At 34.5% G+C, this 25,829-nt stretch overlaps 5 protein-coding genes and 1 pseudogene across 6 annotated transcripts; 4 read left to right on the top strand and 2 right to left on the bottom strand.

Moving 5' to 3' along the window:
- The first annotated feature begins 538 nt into the window (after positions 1–538).
- LOC116143203 (mitogen-activated protein kinase kinase kinase 18-like) lies at positions 539–1,962 on the top strand. The gene has a single exon (XM_031428630.1). It carries the CDS (start codon positions 664–666, stop codon positions 1,960–1,962), a length of 1,299 nt encoding a protein of 432 aa, XP_031284490.1. The 5' UTR covers positions 539–663.
- Positions 1,963–8,039: 6,077 nt separating this feature from the next.
- Positions 8,040–8,840, top strand: LOC116143202 (annotated as a pseudogene).
- Positions 8,742–12,896, top strand: LOC116143260 (aspartic proteinase-like). Of its 2 annotated transcripts, XM_031428714.1 has the most exons (9): positions 8,742–8,875; positions 8,983–9,047; positions 9,174–9,287; positions 9,385–9,449; positions 9,547–9,621; positions 12,029–12,110; positions 12,194–12,313; positions 12,413–12,501; positions 12,605–12,896. In XM_031428714.1, exons 1-9 carry the CDS (start codon positions 8,842–8,844, stop codon positions 12,687–12,689), a joined length of 729 nt encoding a protein of 242 aa, XP_031284574.1. In that variant the 5' UTR covers positions 8,742–8,841; the 3' UTR covers positions 12,690–12,896. The 2 variants fall into 2 exon arrangements, with proteins under 2 accessions (XP_031284574.1, XP_031284575.1); XM_031428715.1 differs by lacking the exons at positions 12,029–12,110; positions 12,194–12,313; positions 12,413–12,501; positions 12,605–12,896 and adding exons at positions 9,787–9,906; positions 10,006–10,094; positions 10,198–10,459 and having other exon boundaries at positions 9,547–9,703.
- Positions 12,897–18,392: 5,496 nt separating this feature from the next.
- LOC116143201 (mitogen-activated protein kinase kinase kinase 18-like) lies at positions 18,393–19,734 on the top strand. The gene has a single exon (XM_031428629.1). The coding sequence runs from the start codon at positions 18,436–18,438 to the stop codon at positions 19,732–19,734; it is 1,299 nt and encodes a 432-aa protein (XP_031284489.1). The 5' UTR covers positions 18,393–18,435.
- Positions 19,735–21,231: 1,497 nt separating this feature from the next.
- LOC116143170 lies at positions 21,232–22,236 on the bottom strand. The gene is made up of 2 exons (XM_031428595.1): positions 21,811–22,236; positions 21,232–21,606 (listed from the first exon to the last, which is right to left on the bottom strand). Exons 1-2 carry the CDS (start codon positions 22,091–22,093, stop codon positions 21,443–21,445), a joined length of 447 nt encoding a protein of 148 aa, XP_031284455.1. The 5' UTR covers positions 22,094–22,236; the 3' UTR covers positions 21,232–21,442.
- Positions 22,237–22,712: 476 nt separating this feature from the next.
- Positions 22,713–25,365, bottom strand: LOC116143237 (syntaxin-61). The gene is made up of 8 exons (XM_031428690.1): positions 25,223–25,365; positions 25,067–25,129; positions 24,734–24,847; positions 24,117–24,230; positions 23,715–23,905; positions 23,495–23,585; positions 23,210–23,275; positions 22,713–23,021 (listed from the first exon to the last, which is right to left on the bottom strand). The coding sequence occupies exons 2-8, from the start codon at positions 25,118–25,120 to the stop codon at positions 22,911–22,913; spliced, it is 741 nt and encodes a 246-aa protein (XP_031284550.1). The 5' UTR covers positions 25,121–25,129; positions 25,223–25,365; the 3' UTR covers positions 22,713–22,910.
- Positions 25,366–25,829: the final 464 nt, after the last annotated feature.

The following is a 25,829-nucleotide window of genomic DNA, read 5'->3' as shown; positions in this document are numbered from 1 at the left end:
TTTACTCTTTGTAGTTTTTAACTTTTTATTCCTTCCCCAAGTTACCGGCTTACCGCCGTCCACAGGCGGCCATTCACGCGCCTCTTTTCACTTCCTCTCCCCTTTCGCCACGTGGCCCATTTTCCAATTCTGTTATAACTATGGGATATTTCCTTCACTCCCTCAAGGTTTGGGTTTAAACATTCACATACCCGAAGAAATTTAGAAAATATCTTGTGTAGAATTAGTGAAGATAATAGTGGGTAGAGTGATAGAATGGGTAGGAAATGTGTGATTTATAACATTTTTCCAAATTTAACTATAATAAGATAATTATATAACGTTATCAATATAGTAGTTAAATCCAGTAAATTAACTGAATGAAATAGTGGCTAAAATGAAAAAAGAAAATAAATAAACGAGTGAAAATTTATATGTATGTTTGTTTTATCTAAGATATTTTCGAAAAATTAATGATAGCATCTCTCTGTTTGAGTATTTTGTTATAGTTCTTTTTGACTATTTGTTAGGACTGGGTGTTTTTGTTATTTAATAAAGTATGTGGGAGTTAATTGTCATCAAAATAGACAAATGACACATCTCAAACGTATTTAAATACCAACTAAATTACAGATTTTTCACTACAATTGTGAGTTCTGTGTTTTGTGTATTGTTTTATTCTTTATGGAGTGGAGAAGAGGACCCGTCATTGGCCGTGGCTCCACCGCCACGGTGTCACTGGCCACGGTGGTTCCTTCTGGCGAGCATATAGCGGTGAAGTCCACGGAGCTTTCCAAGTCTGAGTTTTTACAAAGAGAGCAAAATTTCTTGTCCAAAATGAACTCTCCTTACATAATTAAGTACGGAGGGTTCAGTGTCACAGAACAAACGTACAATCTTTGCATGGAGTTTGCGCCCGGCGGCTCACTTTTCGATGAAATTCAAAGGCATGGAGGAAGATTAAACGAGCAGAGGATTAAATTCTACACGAGCCAGATCCTCGAAGGCTTGAATTATCTTCACATGAATGGATTGGTGCATTGTGACATCAAAAGCAAGAACATTTTGATAGGCAAAGATGGTTTTGCAAAGATTGCCGATCTGGGTTGTGCTAAATTTGTGGAGAAATTTGATGACAATAAAAATTTTGCAGTGTCAGAATTTTGTGGTACACCGGTGTTCATGGCGCCGGAGGTGGCAAGACGAGAGGAACAAGGGTTTGCAGCTGATATATGGGCTGTTGGGTGCACAATTATTGAAATGGCCACTGGAACTAATCCTTGGCCGGAGCTGAATGACCCGGTTTCCGCCCTTTACCGGATCGGATTCTCCGGTGAGGTACCAGAGACACCGCGGTGGTTGTCGGGGGAGGCGAAGGAGTTCTTGAGCAAGTGTATGAGAAAAGATCCCAATGAGAGATGGACAGCTAAAGAGCTTCTTGAACATTCATTTGTTAGTGAAGTATTTGAGTCTCACAGTTGCTTTAATGAAGAAGTTGATATGAGTTCTCCATGCACAGTTTTGCATCATGGCATTTGGGATTCCACATTAAGCCCAGAAAACTCAACACATAGAGTTAGCTCTTTGAATTCTTCCGGCGAAAAGATTCAGAAATTGTTTGGAAGTGCCGCAAATTGGAGCTGGGATGATGAAGATTGGATCACAGTTAGAACAAATGAGGATCATACTATTGAAGAAACAAATGAATTATCAGCTCCAACAACATTAGTTTTAGATTTTGCTTCTGCAGAAGAAGTTCAAAGTTCAATTTTTTATGAAGATTTATTGTTAGAATCCTCTGTTGAAAGTACTACTTTCACAGATGATTATTTTGTATTGAGAAATATTTGTTTTGAGACAGATAATAATGAAGATTCATGTTTGATTCAATCTCAGTTATATTTTCCTTTACTATTTTCATTTCAGATTCCATTTTTCTGGTTTAATTTTGGTTTCTTCACTGTTCCTACTGATGAGTTTTGAACAAAGTCATCTCATGGGTCGTTGGGTTTAGATTTTTTTAAGTGTGTGAACAGAGGAGACTTTTGATTTTGACAAACTGTGCAAGTCAATGGTGGTTCCTTGCAATTAATTTAAGTCCATGAAAGTCTAGGAACATGATCCAATTGAGATGGCCAAATTGGCCAAGTTGGAACCAGTCAGAATGGCACTGCCATGACCATGTAATGCCCAGAGACGACTGGCATTTAGCCCACAAGAACAGAAGTAGAAATTAAATTAATTATAAATGCTGGATGGATCCACAAAACTTTCCCTTGTAGTTTATTTTACTGAGTCTTGGCTGATGAGTAGATTATTTGCATTGATGAATACTAGTATAATCTGTAATCTCAACATCCAGAACTCGTATTTTTCACATCCTAGGAATTACAACCCCGGTAACCCAGTAACATTACCGGAGGGGTAACGAAGTAGTGTCATAAGCCTGTTGGCTAAACAATAGTCCAAACTTGCACAACATGAGAGGGGAAGGATTTGAAGCCTTTTGACTTTTAATTTCTTATATTAATATGATGAAAATAAAGAAACTTCGAAGTTTAAAAAGTCAACTACTTTTTTGGTAATGTGAACTCAAGAGATTAGGTGTATTAAAAGCAAAGTGGTGGAGGGTCAACAATGTTTTTGAGTTTATCTCTTCTTCTTCCAAATTTCTAGAATTGGTGGTTGAATTATGACCAAGTGTTTTAAAATTTGAGGGATTTGGTCATGACTCATGATGGGAAGAGGGAAGTTTTCTGTGGTTTGGTAATGTGCGCCAGCTTGACCATTCCGCTTTGCTTATGATTTCAGGGCAAACTTGGGTTGGTGATATAACAGATATGGTGAAACTTTTCTCCAACCAAATCATTTGGCCCCATTTTGTTGAGTCTTGTGTTTACATTGGTTAAGATTTACAGGTTTAAATTGGAAGCTTCATTGACTCATCTTATTATAGCTTAGGTAACTTGTTATTCTGGTTGTTTTCTCATCAATTTGCTCAACCCTCTTGGCTGATATTCTGTTGTTTCAATGTTACAATAAGAAGCTCCGCTGGTAGGATCAGCAAATTTCATATAGCTTTATATATAATGTCACAGAACAGTTGTCAAACATCGAAAATATTAGTTAATCACGACTCACCTCTGAGTTGTTTTAGGGAACTAACATAATAAGCTCAAATCTTCCCTTTTATTGGTTTAGGGAGCTTGCGGAACTTTTGTCGGACGTTTGTCAACTACTATCTAAAGACTAGTGTGTACTCAACTCACCCCTTACTCAATTTAGGGCGTTTCCAATTCTATTTCTAGTCCGATTCAACATATGTTGGTTTGGTTGCTTGCCCACCCTTATAAACTCAAGTTCTAACTCATTCCTATCCTACGAGGGATCGCAACAGTAAGTTATATACTTATTTTTAGATAATCAGGATCATTATCGGCTACTCAGAATGCATGAGCATAGATAAACTATTAAGGCATCAATCTGTGTTAGTAGGGGACTGCATTCTTCATATTTGTGATGTTATTATCATATGTATGTACAATAATTATATTATTACAATATACATTTTTATCTATTCTCAATATAAACTAATACATAAGTTATTTAAATTATTATTAAGGGAAAGAAACATTCATGTCCAAAGTTTAATCTTGCATCAATGTTGCTTGAAGAACCTGCTTGCCTTTGCCTAGCTTTTGTCTTCAGGATCTAGTTGGCTAACTTTCGCCTTCTTGCTCTCTTCATGATCCTTGTTGATGTTCATTGCTTGTTCCAATTGCCTCCTCACCAAATGGACCTCTTTGATATAGTAGTGTAGTCTATCTACCATTAGTGCAAGGAAAAGAGAAAATCCTGCAAAACATACATTGAAGGAAGTTTAAATAACGGACTCTTGCGACGTTGACAACGCCGTCAGAGTCATACAAAACTTGTTTTTTCATTCACTAGAAACCACCCATTTTCTAAAATTTCCCATCGAGATCTTACCCAGTATTCATCGTTACCCAGAATTTCACATTTCAGGATCTACTGCAAAGCAAAATTCTAAACACCACACCCACGTGATTCGTGAAACCAATAAAGAATTCTTTTTACTGGTTCGTGAAAAAAAAAAAAAGTTTCGGATTCAAATTTAGAAAAAGTTAAGATTTTAATAAAGGGATTTTCGTTTTTGTGGTTTTTGCTGCGGAGAGCGTCATGTCTTTCTTGTAATGGGATTGACTATTATTGCAAGTTTTAAATTTAACAATCATGGGGAAGAAAAGAAAAACAAAAAGAAGAGTATACAACTATACTGGTTTAGCTTTAATGGGTGGTCGTTAAATGATGGCATATGTCGGTATGAATTTTTTCTCCGGCTCCGGTTTATCAATCCTCAAAGGAGTGGGCAAATCCCATTTCTATAGTTTCGGCGGAACAGTGATGTAATAAAATCTTAAGTAAAGATGTTATAGGAAAAGATATATAATAAATTGTCTCATTAACAGCCCGAAAACCCCCTCGAATTAATGGATCAATGATTCTTAGTGGGGTTTTGCTATCATCTGTGGTGGTAACACTTTTAGGTAAGATTAGAGTAAAATTCCCATCTTAAAGACGTCACACCGACCTCGTAAAGATGTCACAGATCATATTAGGGGAAAAATTGTTCTAGAAAAGATGAGCACTTAGTGATTGTTGTGAGATGATGAGTCAAAAGACTTCAAATTTTTCTCAATTGAAACTAAAGGGTCAGCTTCAATTTAGGCATTAAAATTGTTACTGGCGGAAATGTGTGAACACAAAGTGGCTAGATTAGATGTTTTGTGGATGATGATAAAGCTTTTGACTTGAAAAGAGTAAAGCCAGGAACAGTTTTGGAGTTATTCCAAGTAAGAAAAGTGGGTCTCTGAAATTTGCTTAACCGAAAGTATATGTTTCCCCTTAATTTATTCATATATTATTCTATTGTTTAAAGTACTTGGGAATTTGGTTTTGAACTGATTCTGGTCAGCCTTGTTGATTACTATAATCACCTCTTTTTCTGTATTTCGAGGTTTTTGGGTCAACATAGTTTAGGGTAAATACACAAACCCATTTCTTAAAGCAGTTGACTCACTCTATTGTTTTGACTATCTCAAGGGTTTAAGATTATAAGTGTTTCTAACCTTGTACTAGGTAAATTCTATGGGCACACCTAACTTATTTTAAAAGCTAATATACAAATTCATTTGAATTAGTGTCTAAATCGAGTAAATATCTATTCAATTGAGTCTAAACTATGTAACGATTATACAAAGACAATAGATTTCCAACGTAACAATTTGCAAATTTTGTATCAAACGATAACACTCGTAACACACCTAAGACCTTTGAAATGTAATTGAATTCTAGAAGATGTGATGCAAGTGATAGGAAAACTAAAAGTGGGGGTGGTCCTGTTTATTCCAAATGAAGAAAACAAAAATGAGAAAAAGATTGTGATTCAAGTGATGGATGGATGTAGCTGGAAAGTTGAAGATGACTAAAAGCAAAGATGAATTCAGTTGCGGCCAGGCCAGCACTGGTAAGAAGAATAGCTGCCTGCCACCGACTTTGTTCAAAGTATAAAAAAAAATCCATCTATCTGTCCTGAAATAGTGATTTAGATAAAACGACTTTCACTTTATCATCCAAAAAAGGTAATGGAGGAGAGATGGCTGCAACAAAAAGTAACCTTTCATAATTGGAATTGCTTCAATCTTACTCATCCGTATACGTCTAATCATCAGTATGAATCACTTTTGCCTTAATTAATGAAGAATTAGACGACTAAAACCCAGTTTTGTAATATTAAATTCAATTCAAAAATCTTGATTGATTCTTCACGTCAAAAAGTATACTTATGCATGAGAAGAGTGGCCATGTGAAATTCACGCGGTTTCATTTGGTAATAGGAGTATATAATAATGCCCCATCAAAATAAAAATTATTATGTTCAATTTGTTCTCACATTGGAACATGATTAATAGTAATTTTTAAATGCCGGGTGTTGAATTTATGTGGCGGCAGGCAAGTCACCAAACCTATTATACCACATCATTTTTATTTTTTTTAATGGCCGACGGTGTTCAGACCCTGATAAGTTTTGGTGGTCATGCCTATTAGGGTGATGGAACTCAAATTCAAGATACCATATTAGATCTTCCTCTTACTTTTTTTATTGGTTATCGGGAATGTTCGGACTAACTTACTGTATCTTGACCAGTCTCTCGACCTTAAATAGACTTCCGGAATAGGGTAACTCCTTACAGTTCATGACCAACAATTAATAACTGTTCTTGTGTTCGAACCTGAGACTACAAGGGGAGCAAACCCCTTGACTCAAGCCTTTAGGCACTCAACCAATCCATTGTTACCTTTTTTTTTTTTTTGGTTATCGGAGTGTTCGCTAGCTTACGTGCACCTTGCCCAATCCCCCGACCCTGAATAAACCTTTCAGAACAGGGCAAGCCCTACAGTTCATGACCAACAATATAATAACTGTTCTTGTGATTCAAACGAGATCATAAGGGGAGCAAACCCCTTGGCGTCAGCCTTTAGCACTCAGCCAACCCATTGTTGGTTCTTCTTTTATTCTTTTACCATTAAGAGGACTTGAACTAAGAAGATTATGTTAATTATAAATAGGGTTTTCTTAATTTCATTCATCATCACAAATTTAATCAAAATTTGGTCTTGTATTCTAGATTCAATACTTTTCTTAGTTCACACTACATTTATCCCTTATCCATCTAGAAAGTAAAAAAAAACCCTATAATATTAAAGTCTAACCTAATCAATTCTGACCTAGATATAACATTCTGATTTATTTAATATATTTATATTTTTTCTTTCTCAAATATCGTATTCTCTTAGGCAAAAATAAATTATTTATTACAAGGATTTTTATTCTTTTCTGAAAATTGATCCAATCTTAACATCCTCTAAACTTAGAAAATGTTTTACTACTAAAAAAATCAATAAGTTAAATAAATGTTTTTAATAGTTTAATAGAAAGATTGAATTGGATGCTCTAAAATCATAAATATTATAAAAATCATGGTGCTACGTATCATACCATCATGTTACAAATTACAACTACATACACCTGTACAATAACAATGCAAAAAAAGAACATACATTTTAAAAATAAAATATTCAAAAAATACAAATCAAGGTAGCGATGAATCTAGAAAGCTTAAGAAATAATTAAATAATAAAAAACTATAGGATAAACAGCTTGCATACACATTACACAAAAAAAAAAAAGTGTAACGCGTTTTTTTACTTTGATTTTAATTTCACATTGTGTTAATTGCCGCCGCAAAACCCAGTTCCTTAATTAAGGATATTCTCTTTCAATCTTCCGCCATTAACGCAATCTCGCCACGTGCTCACGTGTCTTCATGTGTCCGTCTTTATAGTTTTTAACTTTTTATCCTTCCCTAATTTACCGCCGTCCCGCAGGCGGCCACTCACGCGCCTCTTTTCACCTCCTCTCCCCTTTCGCCACGTGGCCCATTTTCCATTCTGTTATAACTATGGATATTTCCTTCACTCCCTCAAGGTTTGGGTTTAAACATTCACATACCCAAGAAATTTAGAAAATATCTTGTGTAGAATTAGTGAAGATAATAGTGGGTAGAGTGATGGAATGGGTAAGAAATGTGTGATTTATAACATTTTCCCAAATTTAACTATAATAAGACAATTATATAACGTTATCATATAGTAGTCAAATCCAGTAAATTAACTGAATGAAATAGTGGCTAAATGAAAAAAGAAAATAAATAAACAGTGAGAATTTATATGTAGTTTGTTTATCTAAGATATTTTCCAAAAATTAATAATAGCATCTCTCTGTTTGAGTATTTTGTTATAGTTCTTTTGACTATTTGTTAGTATTGGGGTGTTTTTTTGTTATTTTATAAAGTATGTGGGACTTAATGTTATCAAAATAGACAATGTGTGCATCTCAAACGTATTTAAATACCAACTAAATTGCAGATTTTTCACTACAATTTTGAGTTGTGTGTTTTGTGTATTGTTTATTCTTTATGGAGTGGAGAAGAGGACCCGTCATTGGCCTGGCTCCACCGCCACGGTGTCACTGGCCACGGTGGTTCCTTCTGGCGAGCATATAGCGGTGAAGTCCACGGAGCTTTCCAAGTCTGAGTTTTTTACAAAGAGAGCAAAATTTCTTGTCCAAAATGAACTCTCCTTACATAATTAAGTACGGAGGGTTCAGTGTCACAGAACAAACGTACAATCTTTGCATGGAGTTTGCGCCCGGCGGCTCACTTTTCGATGAAATTCAAAGGCATGGAGGAAGATTAAACGAGCAGAGGATAAATTCTACACAGCCAGATCCTCGAAGGCTTGAATTATCTTCACATGAATGGATTGGTGCATTGTGACATCAAAAGCAAGAACATTTTGATAGGCAAAGATGGTTTTGCAAAGATTGCCGATCTGGTTTGTGCTAAATTTGTGGAGAAATTTGATGACAATAAAAATTTTGCAGTGTCAGAATTTTGTGGTACACCGGTGTTCATGGCGCCGGAGGTGGCAGACGAGAGGAACAAGGGTTTGCAGCTGATATATGGGCTGTTGGGTGCACAATTATTGAAATGGCCACTGAACTAATCCTTGGCCGGAGCTGAATGACCCGTTTCCGCCCTTTACCGGATCGGATTCTCCGTGAGGTACCAGAGACACCGCGGTGGTTGTCGGGGGAGGCGAAGGAGTTCTTGGCAAGTGGGTATTGGCAGGTTTGTGGTCTTCTTTTGCTATTTATTTTACGATGTGTCCATCTCAATTTTTTAAATATGATCTGCTTGTCTTTGTTGGCAGTTTGATATGGGTGATGTCTTGATTGATGGTAAAACAACTGGTTAGTAAAATATTTATCACTTTTTTTATTTTGTTATATGGAGTCACTGAGTGCAGTTCTTGGTCATGAATTGGTTTTCTTCCTAACTGTTGGCTTTCTTTTTCCAGGGTTTTGTGCTAGTGGATGTGCAGCAATCGCTGATTCAGGAACCTCTTTGTTGGCTGGCCCAACGGTGTGTATCAATATTTTTGTGTAGTTTTTACGATTTTCAGCCATCGACTGCAGTTTTTACATACATAAGTGTACATACTGCTGTTACATGGTTGATTGAAGTACCTTTTATCTATTTAACTTGCAGACTATCATAGCTGAAGTCAACCATGCCATTGGAGCCTCTGGGGTTGTTAGTCAGGAATGCAAGGCTGTAATTTCACAATACGGAGAAACTATACTTGATATGCTTTTAGCTAAGGTATCTATAAGCAGCTGGCATGCCTTTACTAGAAATGTTTTAGAATAAATTATCGTGTTCATGTTTGGTTTTTAATTGTCATTGATATGTTTGCCAGGATGGGCCTAAAAAAATTTGTTCACAAATTGGTTTGTGCACATTTGACGGGACTCGAGGTGTAAGGTGAAACTCTTAACATGCATCTTCTTGTTGGATGTCTTAAAAGAATATATTTGTTTTAATTGCTTTATGAATTGTTTCATAAATGTGATGTGATCAGTATGGGAATTGAGAGCGTTGTTGATGAGAATTCGAAGAGATCATCTGGTGGTGTGCGTGATGCAATGTGCTCTACATGCGAGATGACAGTTGTATGGATGCAGAATCAGCTCAAGCAGAACCAAACACAGGAGCACATCATTAGCTATATCAATGAGGTGAAATAATGTTGTTTTTATTCGGTATATTTTCTGAGTGTACCAGTTTTGTGTTTTCTCACAACTTTCCTTCGATAATCCAGCTCTGTGATCGGCTGCCTAGTCCAATGGGAGAATCAGCTGTTGATTGTGGCAGTTTGTCTTCCTTGCCTAATGTTGCCTTTACAATCGGTGGAAAGACATTCGATCTGAGTCCTGAGCAGGTATATATTATAAATTAGTTTGGACTAGTGATTGTGTTTATTGCATTTGTCATGATAAACCGAGTATTAACAAATTTCATTTGGTCGATGGCAAAACAGTACATCCTCAAAGTGGGTGAGGGAGAAGCAGCCCAATGCATTAGCGGATTTACAGCTCTGGATGTGCCCCCACCACGCGGACCTCTCTGGTACGGCTATTCTTATAAATTGTTGTTTTATCTGTATCTACGTACATTGTTATGAAATGCCCCACTAACTGGAACCTTGCCATTTGTATTTGTTGCAATGCAGGATCTTGGGGGATGTTTTTATGGGCCCCTACCATACGGTTTTTGACTATGGCAATATGAGAGTGGGATTCGCAGAAGCCGCGTAAGTATATATAGCTTTTCTTTGTCTGTCTAAGGTGTCGGAGTGAACGTTAAATGACTATCGCAGTGTAAATAGTTGTACTGTCTGTATTACGTTCTATTTTAAGTTGCAATTTGTTAGACGGAGATATAATCACGTAATATCCGTGTGAAGTACTTAATTATGTTTAAACCTTTTTATATAGAATACCTTATTTTATATAGAAATAATTTTTATGCAGTTATAAAAAATTATAATCTTAAATAAGAATAAATTTTATATTGTAATAAGTTAATATTTTTTTTAATTGTCAACTTAAAAAAAAAAAATTGTTTTTATATGATAATAATTATTTTTGTATTATAAAAAAAAAAATATTATATATTATATTAAAAGTTTAAGATGAAGTAAAATATTTATCTAATATTATTAAACACAATAATTTATATTTAAAAGATATTATATTATTTTTTAATTTATTAATATGTAATAACTTGTTAAAATAAATATTTTGTGTAGATATCTTTTATTGAAGTGAAAATATTTTTAATTTTTTAAGCATGTTACGAGTTTTTTGACAGTAAATTTTATTATGATTATGAAAAAAAAAATTGAAATCTTAATTCGTCTTACTGAAATGTGAATATAGAATAAGAAACTAAAGCAGTAATTACATAATAACTTTTTTATAGTAATAAACTAGCTTAATTTCAACGTTATAACTGTAGAGGAGCTTTATTGTATAGCCGTGAACTTTTTGTCATATTCACTTAACATTGGAATTTTTTGTCGGTAAGGTGGAATTATGCTTTTCAGTATGTGACGTTCGTTATGGAACCTATGGTCACCATATTATATTCGTGTCCAAAAAGTAGTTACGTTGACTAACAGAAGTTGATTTTGCTCACTCAACAACGTTAGTATGACCGTCAAAGCGTAAGTAACCTTTATCGGTATCAACAGACGTCAATTCATTTGTGTATAGTTAAATAACGGACTCTGTGCGACTGTTGACAAACGCCGTCAGAGTCATACAAAACTTGTTTTTTCATTCACTAGAAACCACCCATTTTCTAAAATTTCCCAACGAGATCTTACCCAGTATTCATCGTTACCCAGAATTTCACATTTCAGGATCTACTGCAAAGCAAAATTCTAAACACCAGCACCCACGTGATTCGTGAAACCAATAAAGAAATTCATTTTTAACTGGTTCGTGAAAAAAAAAAAAAGTTTCGGATTCAAATTTAGAAAAAGTTAAGATTTTAATAAAGGGATTTTCGTTTTTGTGGTTTTTGCTGCGGAGAGCGTCATGTCTTTCTTGTAATGGGATTGACTAATTATTGCAAGTTTTAAATTTAAACAATCATGGTGGTGAAGAAAAGAAAAAACAAAAAGAAGAGTATACAACTATACATGGTTTAGCTTTAATGGGATGGTCGTTAAATGATGGCATATGTCGGTATGAAATTTTTTCTCCGGGAACTCCGGTTTATCAATCCTCAAAGGAGTGGGCAAATCCCATTTCTATAGTTTCGGCGGAAACAGTGATGTAATAAAATCTTAAGTAAAGATGTTATAGGAAAAGATATATAATAAATTGTCTCATTAACAGCCCGAAAACCCCCTCGAATTAATGGATCAATGATTCTTAGTGGGGTTTTGCTATCATCTTGTTGGGTGGTAACACTTTTAGGTAAAGATTAGAGTAAAATTCCCATCTTAAAGACGTCACACTGACCTCAAAATGCCCTCTCGTATGGATGCCTACATGCGAGATGACAGTTGTATGGATGCAGAATCAGCTCAAGCAGAACCAAACACAGGAGCACATCATTAGCTATATCAATGAGGTGAAATAATGTTGTTTTTATTCGGTATATTTTCTGAGTGTACCAGTTTTGTGCTTTCTCACAACTTTCCTTCGATAATCCAGCTCTGTGATCGGCTGCCTAGTCCAATGGGAGAATCGGCTGTTGATTGTGGCAGTTTGTCTTCCTTGCCTAATGTTGCCTTTACAATCGGTGGAAAGACATTCGATCTGAGTCCTGAGCAGGTATATATTATAAATTAGTTTGGACTAGTGATTGTGTTTATTGCATTTGTCATGATAAACCGAGTATTAACAAATTTCATTTGGTCGATGGCAAAACAGTACATCCTCAAAGTGGGTGAGGGAGAAGCAGCCCAATGCATTAGCGGATTTACAGCTCTGGATGTGCCCCCACCACGCGGACCTCTCTGGTACGGCTATTCTTATAAATTGTTGTTTTATCTGTATCTACGTACATTGTTATGAAATGCCCCACTAACTGGAACCTTGCCATTTGTATTTGTTGCAATGCAGGATCTTGGGGGATGTTTTTATGGGCCCCTACCATACAGTTTTTGACTATGGCAATATGAGAGTGGGATTCGCAGAAGCCGCTTAAGTATGTAGCTTTTCTTTGTTTGTCTAAGGTGTTGGACTGAACCTTAAATGACTATCGCTGTGTAAATAGTTGTACTGTCTGTATTACGTTCTATTTTAGGTTGCAATTTGTTAGACGGAGATATAATCACGTAATATCCGTGTGAAGTACTTAATTGTGTTCAAACTTTTTTATAATGATATTCTATATAGGGATAATTTTTATATAGTCATAAACAAATTATAGTTTTAACTTAGGTGGATATAAATAAGAATAAACTTTATAAGGTAATAAATTAATATTTTTGTTTTAATTCTTAACTTAAAAATATATTTTTATATAATAATAATTACTTTTATAAAAAAGTATTATATTATATTAAAAATTTAAGATAAAGTAAAATATTTATTTATAGTTGTTTAACATAATAATTTATATTTAATGTTATTATCTGATCTTTGAATTTGTGGATATATAGTAACTTGTGAAAACGAACATTTAGGGTAGACATTTTGTTGAAGTGAAAAATAATTTAAATTTTTCAAGCATGTTTAAATTTTTTGTAGTAAATTTTAATATGATTATTAAAAAATAAATTGAAATCTTAGTACGTCCTGTTAAAATGTGATTATTGAATATTAAATAAGAAACTAAAGCAGTAATGACGCTTTTGATAAGTAATAATTTTTTCATAGTAATAAACTAGCTTGTTTTCAACATTATGATAGTAGAGAAGTTTTATTGTATGGCGGTGAATTTTTTGTTATATTTACTTAACATTGGAATTTTTTGTCGATAAGGCGGAATTATGCTTCCAGTAGACGTTCGTTATGGAACCTATGGTCACCATATTATACTGATGTCCAAAAAGTAGTTATGTTGACTAACAGAAGTTGATTTTGCTGTCAATCAACAACGATAGTATGATAGTCAAAGTGAAATTTACCTTTATAGGTATCAACAGACATTAATTCATTTGTTAATGGAAAATAATATAGTTATCGATGATAATACATCAAATTTATATATCGAATAACGTAATAAAATCTTGATTATTGATTAATTTTAATTTAATATTAATTAACTGTTAGAATTTTGTTATATCATCTGATGCATAAATTTGATATACTATTTCAATGATTATAACATTACTTTTTGTCAAGTAACTTAATTTTGACCTCAATTGACGGATATTAAGAAGGGGTTGACTGATGATATATGTGTACAGTTAAATAACGGATTACTGTTGACAAACGCCGTGGGTCATTCAAAATTTGTTTTTCATTCACTAGAGCCACCCATTTTCCAAAATTTCCCATCGAGATCTTACCCAGTATTCATCACTACCCAAAATTTCACATTTCAGGATCTGCTGCAAAACAAAATTCTAAATACCAGCACCCACGTGATCCGTGAAACCAATAAAAAAATTCGTTTTGAACTGGTTCGTGAAAAAAGAAAAAAAAAGTTTCGGATTCAAATTTAGAGAAAGTTAAGATTTTAGTAAAGGGATTTTCGTTTTTGTGGTTTTTGCTGCGGAGAGCGTCATGTCTTTCTTGTAATGGGATTGACTAATTATTGCAAGTTTTAAATTTAAACAATCATGGTGGTGAAGAAAAGAAAGAACAAAAAGAAGTGTATACAACTATACATGGTTTAGCTTTAATGGGATGGTCATTAAATGATGGCATATGTCGGTATGAACTCCGGTTTATCAATCCTCAAAGGAGTGGGCAAATCCCATTTCTATAGTTTCGGCGGAAACAGTGATGTAATAAAATCTTAAGTAAAGATGTTATAGGAAAAGATATATAATAAATTGTCTCATTAACAGCCCGAAAATCCCCTCTAGTTAATGGATCAAGATTAGAGTAAAATTCCCATCTTAAAGACGTCACACTGACCTCGTAAAGATGTCACAGATCATATTTGGGGGAAAAATTGTTCTAGAAAAGATGAGCACTTAGTGATTGTTGTGAAGATGATGAGTCAAAAGACTTCAAATTTTTCTTAATTAAAACTAAAGGGTCAGCTTCAATTTAGGCATTAAAATTGTTACGTGGCTGAAATGTGTGTGAACACAAAGTGGCTAGATTAGATGTTTTGTGGCTGATGATAAAGCTTTTGACTTGAAAAGAGTAAAAGCCAGGAACAGTTTTGGAGTTGTTCCAAGTAAGAAGAAGTGGGTCTCTGAAATTTGCTTAACCGAAAGTATATGTTTCCCCTTAATTTATTCATATAATTATTCTATTGGTTTAAAGTACTTGGGAATTTGGTTTTGAACTGATTCTGGTCAGCCTTGTTGATTACTATAATCACCTCTTTTTCTGAATTTCGAGGTTTTTGGGTCAACATAGTTTAGGGAAAATACACAGAAACCCATTTCTTAAAGCAGTTGACTCACTCTATTGTTTTGACTATCTCAAGGGTTTAAGATTATTAAGTGTTTCTAACCTTGTTCTAGGTAAATTCTATGGGCACACCTAACTTATTTTAAAAGTTAATATAACAAATTCATTTGAGTTAGTGTCTAAATCAAGTAATATCTATTCAATTGGGTCTAAACTATTATAAGTCGATGATTGTGTAATGTAATAATTACACAAAAGACAATAGATCTCCAACGTAACAGTTCGTAAATTTGATAACCCTCGTAACATAGCCTAAGACCTTTGAAATGTAAATTGAATTCTAGAAGACGTGATGCTAAGTGATGGAGGAAAACTAAAAGTGGGGGTGGTCCTGTTTATTCCAAATGAAGATGAAAACAAAAAATGAGAAAAAGATTGTGATTCAAGTGATGGATGGATGTAGCTGGAAAGTTGAAGATGACTAAAAAGCAAAGATGAGATTCAGTTGCGGCCAGGCCAGCCACTGGTAAGAAAGAAGGAATAGCTGCCTGCCACCGACTCGTTCAAAGGATAAAAAAAATCCATCTATCTGTCTTGAGAATAGTGATTTAGATAAAACGACTTTCACTTTATCATCCAAAAGAAGGTAATGGAGGAGAGATGGCTGCAACAAAAAGTAACCTTTCATAATTGGAATTGCTTCAATCTCACTCATACGTATACGTCTAATCATCAGTATGAATCACTTTTGCCTTAAATTAATGAAGAATTAGACGACTAAAACCCAGTTTTGTAATATCAAATTCAATTCAAAAATCTTGATTGATTCTTCACGTCAAAAAGTATACTTATGCATGAGAAGAGTGGCCATGTGAAATTCACGCGGTTTCATTTGGTAATAGGAGTATATAATAATGCCCCATCAAAATAAAAATTATTATGTTCAATTTGTTCTCACATTGGAACATGATTAAAGTGGTAATTTTCAAATGCCGGGGTGTTGAATTTATGTGGCGGCAGGCAAGTCACCAAACCTATTATACCACATCATTTTTTTTTTTTTTAATGGTCGACGGTGTTCAGACCCTGATAAGAGTTTTGGTAGCCATGCCTATTAGCGGTGATGGAAAGTCAAATTCAAAAGACCATGTTAGATCTAAGGGTGTTAAAAAAAATTCAAAAACTGAACCGAACCGGTAACCAAACCAAAAAATCGGTTAACAGAAAAAACGGTTTGATAACGGTTTGATTACGGTTTAAAAAATTCAAAGAACCAGATTTTCAGTTCAGTTACCAGTTCGGAAAAAAAATAAAAAACGGTTAACCGAAACCGGTTTTTTGAACCCCATATATATATATTAAATAAAAAAATAATTTCATTTTGGACTTTTATTTGTATCAATTTTTAATGTATTGTTAATAGTGGTCAATGGATATGTATGAATGTTTAATTTTTATTTAGGAAAAAATTTAAAAAAAAAATGAAAAATTGGTTCAGAACCGGTTAACCGCTTTTTTTAAAGTGGTTTATCAAAAAACCGGTTTTCCCTCCAAACTGGTTCGGTTTCGGTTCAGGAATCTTCTCGAACCGAAAAATTGGTTCGGTTAAAAAAAGCGGTTAACCGCTTTTAAACACCCCTAGTTAGATCCTCATCTTACTTTATTTATTTATTTTTCTTTTGTTATCAGGATTGTTTGGACCAGCTTACATGCACCTCGACCAGTCTCCCGACCCCGAATAAGGTTTCCAAAACAGAGCAAGCCTTGTAATTTATGGCCAACAATAGTAGCAATCGTTCTTGTGATTCAAATCTGAGACCACAAGGGGAGCAAACCCCTTGGCATCAAGCCTTTAGCACTCGGCCAGCCCATTGTTGGTTCTTCTCTTATTCTTTTACCATTAAAACAACTTGAACTAGGAAGACTATGTTATATACTCTTTGACTGTTTTACCATCAGGTCACCCACTGTCTACTGGTTGTTTACACCACATCATTTTAATTATATATAGGGTTTTCTTAATTTCATTCATCATCAACAAATTTAATCAAAATTTGGTCTTGTATTCTAGATTTAATACTTTTCTTAGTTCACACTACATTTTATCCCTTATCCATCTAGAAAGTTAAAAAAAAAAAAAAAAAAAAAAAACCCTATAATATTAAGTCTAACCTAATCAATTCTGACCCAGATATAACATTCTGATTTATTTAATATTTTATACTTTTCTTTCTCAAAGATATTCGTGATTCTCTTAGGCAAAATGATATTTCATTCTTTTATGAAAGTTGATCCAATCTTAACTTCCTCTAAACTTGAACAAATTTTACTACTAAAAAAATCAATAAGTCAAATAAATGTTTTTAATAGTTTAATAGAAAGATTAAATTGGATGCTCTAAAGTCAATAAATATTATAAAAATCATGGTGCTACGTATCATACCATCATGTTACAAATTACAACTACATGCACCTATACAATAACAATGCTAAAAAGAAAATACACATTTAAAAATAAAATATTCAAAAGAATACAAATCAAGCTAGGCTATGAATCTAGAAAGCTTAAGATAATTAAATATAAAAAACTATAGGATAAACAGCTTGCATTAAAAAAAAAAAAAAGTGTAACGCGATTTTTAATTTTGGTTTCACATTGTGTTAATTGCCGCCGCAAAACCGAGTTCCTTAATTAAGGATATTCCTCTTCAATCTTCCGCTATTAACGCAATCTCGCCACGTGCTCACGTGTCTTCATGTCCCGTCTTTACTCTTTGTAGTTTTAACTTTTTATTCCTCCCCAAGTTACCGCTTACCGCCGTCCACAGGCGGCCATTCACGCGCCTCTTTCACTTCCTCTCCCCTTTCGCCACGTGGCCCATCTTCCAATTCTGTTATAACTATGGGATATCTCTCTTCACCTCCCCAAGGTTTAGGTTTAAACATTCACATAACCGAAAAATTTAGAAAATACTTGTGTAGAATTAGTGAAGATAATAGTGGGTAGAGTGATAGAATGGGTAGGAAATGTGTGTTTATAACATTTTTCCAAATTTAACTATAATAAGAATAACATATAACGTTATCAATATAGTAGTTAAATCCAGTAAATTAACTGAATGAAATAGTGGCTAAAATGAAAAAGAAAATAAATAAACGAGTGAAAATTTATATGTATGTTTGTTTTATCTAAGATATTTTCGAAAAATTAATGATAGCATCTCTCTGTTTGAGTATTTTGTTATAGTTCTTTTTGACTATTTGTTAGGACTGGGTGTTTTGTTATTTAATAAGTATGTGGGATGTTATTGTCATCAAATAGACAATGACACAGCCAACGTATTTAAATACCAACTAAATTACAGATTTTTCACTACAATTGTGAGTTCTGTGTTTTGTGTATTGTTTTATTCTTTATGGAGTGGAGAAGAGGACCCGTCATTGGCCGTGGCTCCACCGCCACGGTGTCACTGGCCACGGTGGTTCCTTCTGGCGAGCATATAGCGGTGAAGTCCACGGAGCTTTCCAAGTCTGAGTTTTTACAAAGAGAGCAAAATTTCTTGTCCAAAATGAACTCTCCTTACATAATTAAGTACGGAGGGTTCAGTGTCACAGAACAAACGTACAATCTTTGCATGGAGTTTGCGCCCGGCGGCTCACTTTTCGATGAAATTCAAAGGCATGGAGGAAGATTAAACGAGCAGAGGATTAAATTCTACACGAGCCAGATCCTCAAAGGCTTGAATTATCTTCACATGAATGGATTGGTGCATTGTGACATCAAAAGCAAGAACATTTTGCTAGGCAAAGATGGTTTTGCAAAGATTGCCGATCTGGGTTGTGCTAAATTTGTGGAGAAATTTGATGACAATAAAAATTTTGCAGTGTCAGAATTTTGTGGTACACCGGTGTTCATGGCGCCGGAGGTGGCAAGACGAGAGGAACAAGGGTTTGCAGCTGATATATGGGCTGTTGGGTGCACAATTATTGAAATGGCCACTGGAACTAATCCTTGGCCGGAGCTGAATGACCCGGTTTCCGCCCTTTACCGGATCGGATTCTCCGGTGAGGTACCAGAGACACCGCGGTGGTTGTCGGGGGAGGCGAAGGAGTTCTTGAGCAAGTGTATGAGAAAAGATCCCAATGAGAGATGGACAGCTAAAGAGCTTCTTGAACATTCATTTGTTAGTGAAGTATTTGAGTCTCACAGTTGCTTTAATGAAGAAGTTGATATGAGTTCTCCATGCACAGTTTTGCATCATGGCATTTGGGATTCCACATTAAGCCCAGAAAACTCAACACATAGAGTTAGCTCTTTGAATTCTTCCGGCGAAAAGATTCAGAAATTGTTTGGAAGTGCCGCAAATTGGAGCTGGGATGATGAAGATTGGATCACAGTTAGAACAAATGAGGATCATACTATTGAAGAAACAAATGAATTATCAGCTCCAACAACATTAGTTTTAGATTTTGCTTCTGCAGAAGAAGTTCAAAGTTCAATTTTTTATGAAGATTTATTGTTAGAATCCTCTGTTGAAAGTACTACTTTCACAGATGATTATTTTGTATTGAGAAATATTTGTTTTGAGACAGATAATAATGAAGATTCATGTTTGATTCAATCTCAGTTATATTTTCCTTTACTATTTTCATTTCAGATTCCATTTTTCTGGTTTAATTTTGGTTTCTTCACTGTTCCTACTGATGAGTTTTGAACAAAGTCATCTCATGGGTCGTTGGGTTTAGATTTTTTTAAGTGTGTGAACAGAGGAGACTTTTGATTTTGACAAACTGTGCAAGTCAATGGTGGTTCCTTGCAATTAATTTAAGTCCATGAAAGTCTAGGAACATGATCCAATTGAGATGGCCAAATTGGCCAAGTTGGAACCAGTCAGAATGGCACTGCCATGACCATGTAATGCCCAGAGACGACTGGCATTTAGCCCACAAGAACAGAAGTAGAAATTAAATTAATTATAAATGCTGGATGGATCCACAAAACTTTCCCTTGTAGTTTATTTTACTGAGTCTTGGCTGATGAGTAGATTATTTGCATTGATGAATACTAGTATAATCTGTAATCTCAACATCCAGAACTCGTATTTTTCACATCCTAGGAATTACAACCCCGGTAACCCAGTAACATTACCGGAGGGGTAACGAAGTAGTGTCATAAGCCTGTTGGCTAAACAATAGTCCAAACTTGCACAACATGAGAGGGGAAGGATTTGAAGCCTTTTGACTTTTAATTTCTTATATTAATATGATGAAAATAAAGAAACTTCGAAGTTTAAAAAGTCAACTACTTTTTTGGTAATGTGAACTCAAGAGATTAGGTGTATTAAAAGCAAAGTGGTGGAGGGTCAACAATGTTTTTGAGTTTATCTCTTCTTCTTCCAAATTTCTAGAATTGGTGGTTGAATTATGACCAAGTGTTTTAAAATTTGAGGGATTTGGTCATGACTCATGATGGGAAGAGGGAAGTTTTCTGTGGTTTGGTAATGTGCGCCAGCTTGACCATTCCGCTTTGCTTATGATTTCAGGGCAAACTTGGGTTGGTGATATAACAGATATGGTGAAACTTTTCTCCAACCAAATCATTTGGCCCCATTTTGTTGAGTCTTGTGTTTACATTGGTTAAGATTTACAGGTTTAAATTGGAAGCTTCATTGACTCATCTTATTATAGCTTAGGTAACTTGTTATTCTGGTTGTTTTCTCATCAATTTGCTCAACCCTCTTGGCTGATATTCTGTTGTTTCAATGTTACAATAAGAAGCTCCGCTGGTAGGATCAGCAAATTTCATATAGCTTTATATATAATGTCACAGAACAGTTGTCAAACATCGAAAATATTAGTTAATCACGACTCACCTCTGAGTTGTTTTAGGGAACTAACATAATAAGCTCAAATCTTCCCTTTTATTGGTTTAGGGAGCTTGCGGAACTTTTGTCAGACGTTTGTCAACTACTATCTAAAGACTAGTGTGTACTCAACTCACCCCTTACTCAATTTAGGGCGTTTCCAATTCTATTTCTAGTCCGATTCAACATATGTTGGTTTGGTTGCTTGCCCACCCTCATAAACTCAAGTTCTAACTCATTCCTATCCTACGAGGGATCGCAACAGTAAGTTATATACTTATTTTTAGATAATCAGGATCATTATCGGCTACTCAGAATGCATGAGCATAGATAAACTATTAAGGCATCAAGCTGTGTTAGCAGGGGACTGCATTCTTCATATTTGTGATGTTATTATCATATGTATGTACAATAATCATATTATTACAATTTACATTTTTATCTATTCTCAATATAAACTAATACATAAGTTATTTAAATTATTATTAAGGGAAAGAAACATTCATGTCCAAAGTTTATTCTTGCATCAATGTTGCTTGAAGAACCTGCTTTCCTTTGCCTAGCTTTTGTCTTCAGAATCTAGTTGGCTAACTTTCGCCTTCTTGCTCTCTTCATGATCCTTGTTGATGTTCATTGCTTGTTCCAATTGCCTCCTCACCAAATGGACCTCTTTGATATAGTAGTGTAGTCTATCTACCATTAGTGCAAGGAAAAGAGAAAATCCTGCAAAACATACATTGAAGGAAATTAGTCTGATATTGCTTTAAACCATGCGCCCTTCTATCCATCTGGCCACAAGTGGATGGTTTGAAAGATCGATTTTTTGAGATTTGAGTGTTGAATTACTTGATAAAAGACTAACGTAACTTAGAATAAAAAAATTATACATCCTAGGACTAATATTCAAAGGCTATGAAAATAAGTTACCCATAAGAGATGATTGAAGAAGGAGATTAGCCATGAGAACTTCATCTGTTGGATTGATAACACCACCATCCTTTGAACGTTTCTGAATCTCCATTGCAGTGAATAAGGTTGAGGTAAAAACAACCACTACAGTTGCTCCAACAGTCCTTGCAATCAAGGGACCTGTCCCCTGCTTCAGCAGGTCCAACCCCATGACCAGCAAATTCCTTAGAGGGTTTCTGAACAGAAGGATCAGAATCAAACTCATTTCTGTCAACACAATTGTAAACAGAAGATAAATCATCTCTTCAGAGTTCTTGAAAAAACTTTCAATTTGGTTTCAGAGAAGTGCAATGAATTTTTATATGGAGAATTTTGGGATGAATAGTTGCCCACATTTTGGTTCTTGTCAAGAGTTTTTGGAACACTTCAACTGCTTTTTCTAAGCTTACAGTTCAATTAAGGAACTTAATACTTTTCGCTACTTGAGAGGTACAGAATTTCTTTACAGGAGGAAAGTTGAATAAAAAAACAAAAAAAGAAAAAAAAAATTCTCAAACTTGTTTCAAAAACTAAAACCTTCCCTGAACCCTACTGGGAAGCTGAAAACCCGGATTCGAAACTAAAACCTTCACCAAACCCTACAAACTTCATCATCCAACTAACCTGTCCGGGTAATTACAAGGTTCTTTTTATCAAGTAATGAAGATAATTTTGTAAAGTAATCCTACTGATTTGCATTATAGGGTGGGATCAATTGTGCCTTCATGCAACAATTTGTTAAATATTCTCTCAAAAAACATTGATTGTAAGAGGCTCAAGGCATCGAGACAACGGCAATACCATTACATATAAGAGAACTTGAAACATAGATACAAATACTATATGCTACGGAGAATTATATAAAACTCTTATCCAACAAATTTGAACTCAAAATTTATATGAAATTCTGGTCAAGTTTAAAAGTAATTAAAAATCTTCATGAACACAGATTCTTTCTTTGGTTGAGCATTTCCACGCCACAAATCCAGTTCAACCATTCCATTCTTCTGTATTCCTCTTCTCAATGATTAAATGCCTTCTCTATCTATGAACATTGTGGTTTGGTTTCGCTCTTTAGCTTAGGTAAAGAAGACGAGAACAAATAGGATGATGAACAGAGCTAGCAAAAAACATATCATCATTATCTGACCCTTGACACCAGCCTTCTTCATGACCATAGCCACTTTTTTCTGCAAAGGAGAATAATGGTAACTTTAATTTAACACTAAATTAATTTAATTAAACGACTGCAATTTATTTCAAGTTATCATTAGAGGACTCAAAGACAGTGTCCTCTATTTCATATCATGGATAAGATGGTTTCATCATATGCAAATGAAGATAACTCACAGAACGAAAAGTACATGAAGAAAATAACCTGAACAAAATCCAGACGAGTTGATGTACTATCCATTTCTGTACCCAGTTCATCAACAATCTTCTCCTGAACACCAAAATATTTGAAGTTTACCATTTAAATCAGCAAAAATGACCCTCAACTGGAGTTGAACAAAGATAGTTCACACATATTTATTGTTTGTAACTTAACCAAAATGCATGAAGAAACACACACGAACTACAACTTTTCTGCCAGCTCCTACCAGAGGGATGGTGGTGGAGGGCCTGAAGGCATTAAAAATAACAGAAACTCATTAATCCAAACCTGTGCAAGGAGTTCATCGTGTATGGTAAGCCCAACGCCTCCAATTCTCTCCACACTTGCACTAAGCTCATCCAACTCCTCATCTTGTTGCCTAAAATCAACAAATTAGGAGGTCATCAGAGACAAATCCAACATAGTTCAAAATTGAAACACTTTTACAGATAGAAACAAAAGGAAGAACAAGAAAAAAAATATAAGGGGAACAGTAAAAAGACTTTACTTTATGAGAAGCATTTGTCTATCTGATTCTGATTGGATAAAATCATCATCTTGGGCTGCATACTGGTTGGATCTGTCTGTCTGATTATTGTTAGGCATCCTCATTAGTTCCCGGCGCATTCCACTTGCACTAGTAGACCCAAAACCATTCAGATCCCGTCCAGCTATGACAGTTTTCTTCATGTTGCCAACCTAATAAAGTACGGCAATCCTTTAGGGTTCCATAACTGAAAAAATTTAAAGCCAGGATTCACCATGCGGTACACTGTCCAAAACTTAAGATAGAACTGAGAGTGACCATGGTAGCAAACAAATTTTGTTTATCTTTACAATTAATTATTATTTAACACATCTTTACAAGTTTACTAAAACCTTTTGTGTACTAAACTTATTTAATTGATACCTGAGTACGAGCGGTGCTGGTCCATCTCCTTCGTTTTTCAAGTTCCACTTCATCAATGCCATACCAAGAAGGGTCTCTACTTGCAACACCAATTGCTTTGTCCAATTCATCCACCTTCCTATCAAGAAAGAAGGGTTTCAGTGGTTGCAGATAAAAAACCATTAGTCTAAACCAAGCTATAAAGTTGCATCAAGAATCCAACCAAAAGATTTTGAAACAAAATGGTAGCATTCGATTTAATGAAGTTCAACTAGAATGAGATTCAGTTATCAGATTAGAAAATAAGCCTGCTGAGGGTCACAGCTCGGGTGCACACACACCAGGCTTTTGTTGAACTACTCAAACTCAGCTGGATTTGTTGACAACTAGATCTAGAATGTCATTAAGCTTCATTAAGTATCACAAATAGATTGCTTAATATTCTCGAACTAGACACTAGATTTTATTTCTTTTTGCTATAAGAGAACACCATAGAGTTTGATTCAAAGCTGAATAACAAAGCCAATTCTCATCAAATCTTATACTTAATTTTTATAGTATCCATATGTCGAAAACTACCCCATTCATTCATACTCAAGTTCAAGCTTCAACTACAAAAATACAATAATTTGCTGTACCTGCCACTCAATGCTCTCGCAAGAGGCAAGTAGCTCCTTCGTGAGATGCACGTGCTCACCACTATCACCAGGACTATTTTCCCATTGACGAAAAGTAGACTGCAACTTATCAATCTGGCCAGAAAAAAAATAGAAAGGAAAGAAAGAAAGAAATAAAAATACAATTTAATTATATCAGTATCAATCATTTATTCAACAAATCCAGTAATTCAGTTTAATTTATCCATAAATCAACATTTTTAAAAAACCTAATAACTACTCAGTAAAAATAAATAAAATCAGAGGAGCTGCAGATCTAAATAGAATTTTTAGAAGAAAAAAAAAAGAACTTACAGATTCTTGAATCTCTTCCTTGACGATGTAAAATGGATCTTGAGCGGACGACATAGCGTATTTCTACACAGCAATGATTTCATAAATTATGTTTTATGAAAAATTATTAATAAATTCGAATTCATCGAAGAATTTAAAAGAGAAAATAAATTTTACCGGCGACCGGAATAGGAGATGGCGATGGGGAGATAGATTTTGTTTCTCTTCAGTGTCTCTATCTCTCTCTGGTGCAGAGATCGCGCTCCTAAAACTGAAAAGGAATTGTAGACGAAGCCAACGATGTTTTACGAAAACTACAAAAAGACTAAAATACCACTGTGATTGTTTTCGGTTACGAGAGGTAGGAGTGTTAAAAAAAATTTAAAAACCGAACCTAACTGGTAACCGAACCGAAAAATCGATTAACTGAAAAAATGATTCGATTACGATTCAAAAAATTTTAAAAACCAGATTTCTGATTCAGTTACTGGTTTGGAAAAAAATAAAAAACGGTTTACCGAAACCAGTTTTTTGAAACAATTATATATATATATTAAATAAAAATAAAAATATATATTAGATATAAAATAAAAAATAATAATATTATATATTAAATAAAAAATAATAATATTTTTAATATATTGTTAGTAGTGATCAATGGATATATATGAATGTTTAATTTTTATTTGGATATATATTTTTTATATTTACAATTTAATTTAGGAAAAATAAAAAATAAGTTTTATAAAAAAAATAAAAAATCAGTTTAAAACCATTAACCGTT

Source organism: Pistacia vera, unplaced genomic scaffold (genome assembly GCF_008641045.1).
Source record: "Pistacia vera cultivar Batoury unplaced genomic scaffold, PisVer_v2 Contig427, whole genome shotgun sequence".
In the NCBI taxonomy this organism is placed as follows: Eukaryota; Viridiplantae; Streptophyta; class Magnoliopsida; order Sapindales; family Anacardiaceae; genus Pistacia; species Pistacia vera.
Note: the sequence above shows the minus strand (reverse complement) of the source record. Positions and strands in the feature narration are given on the sequence as shown.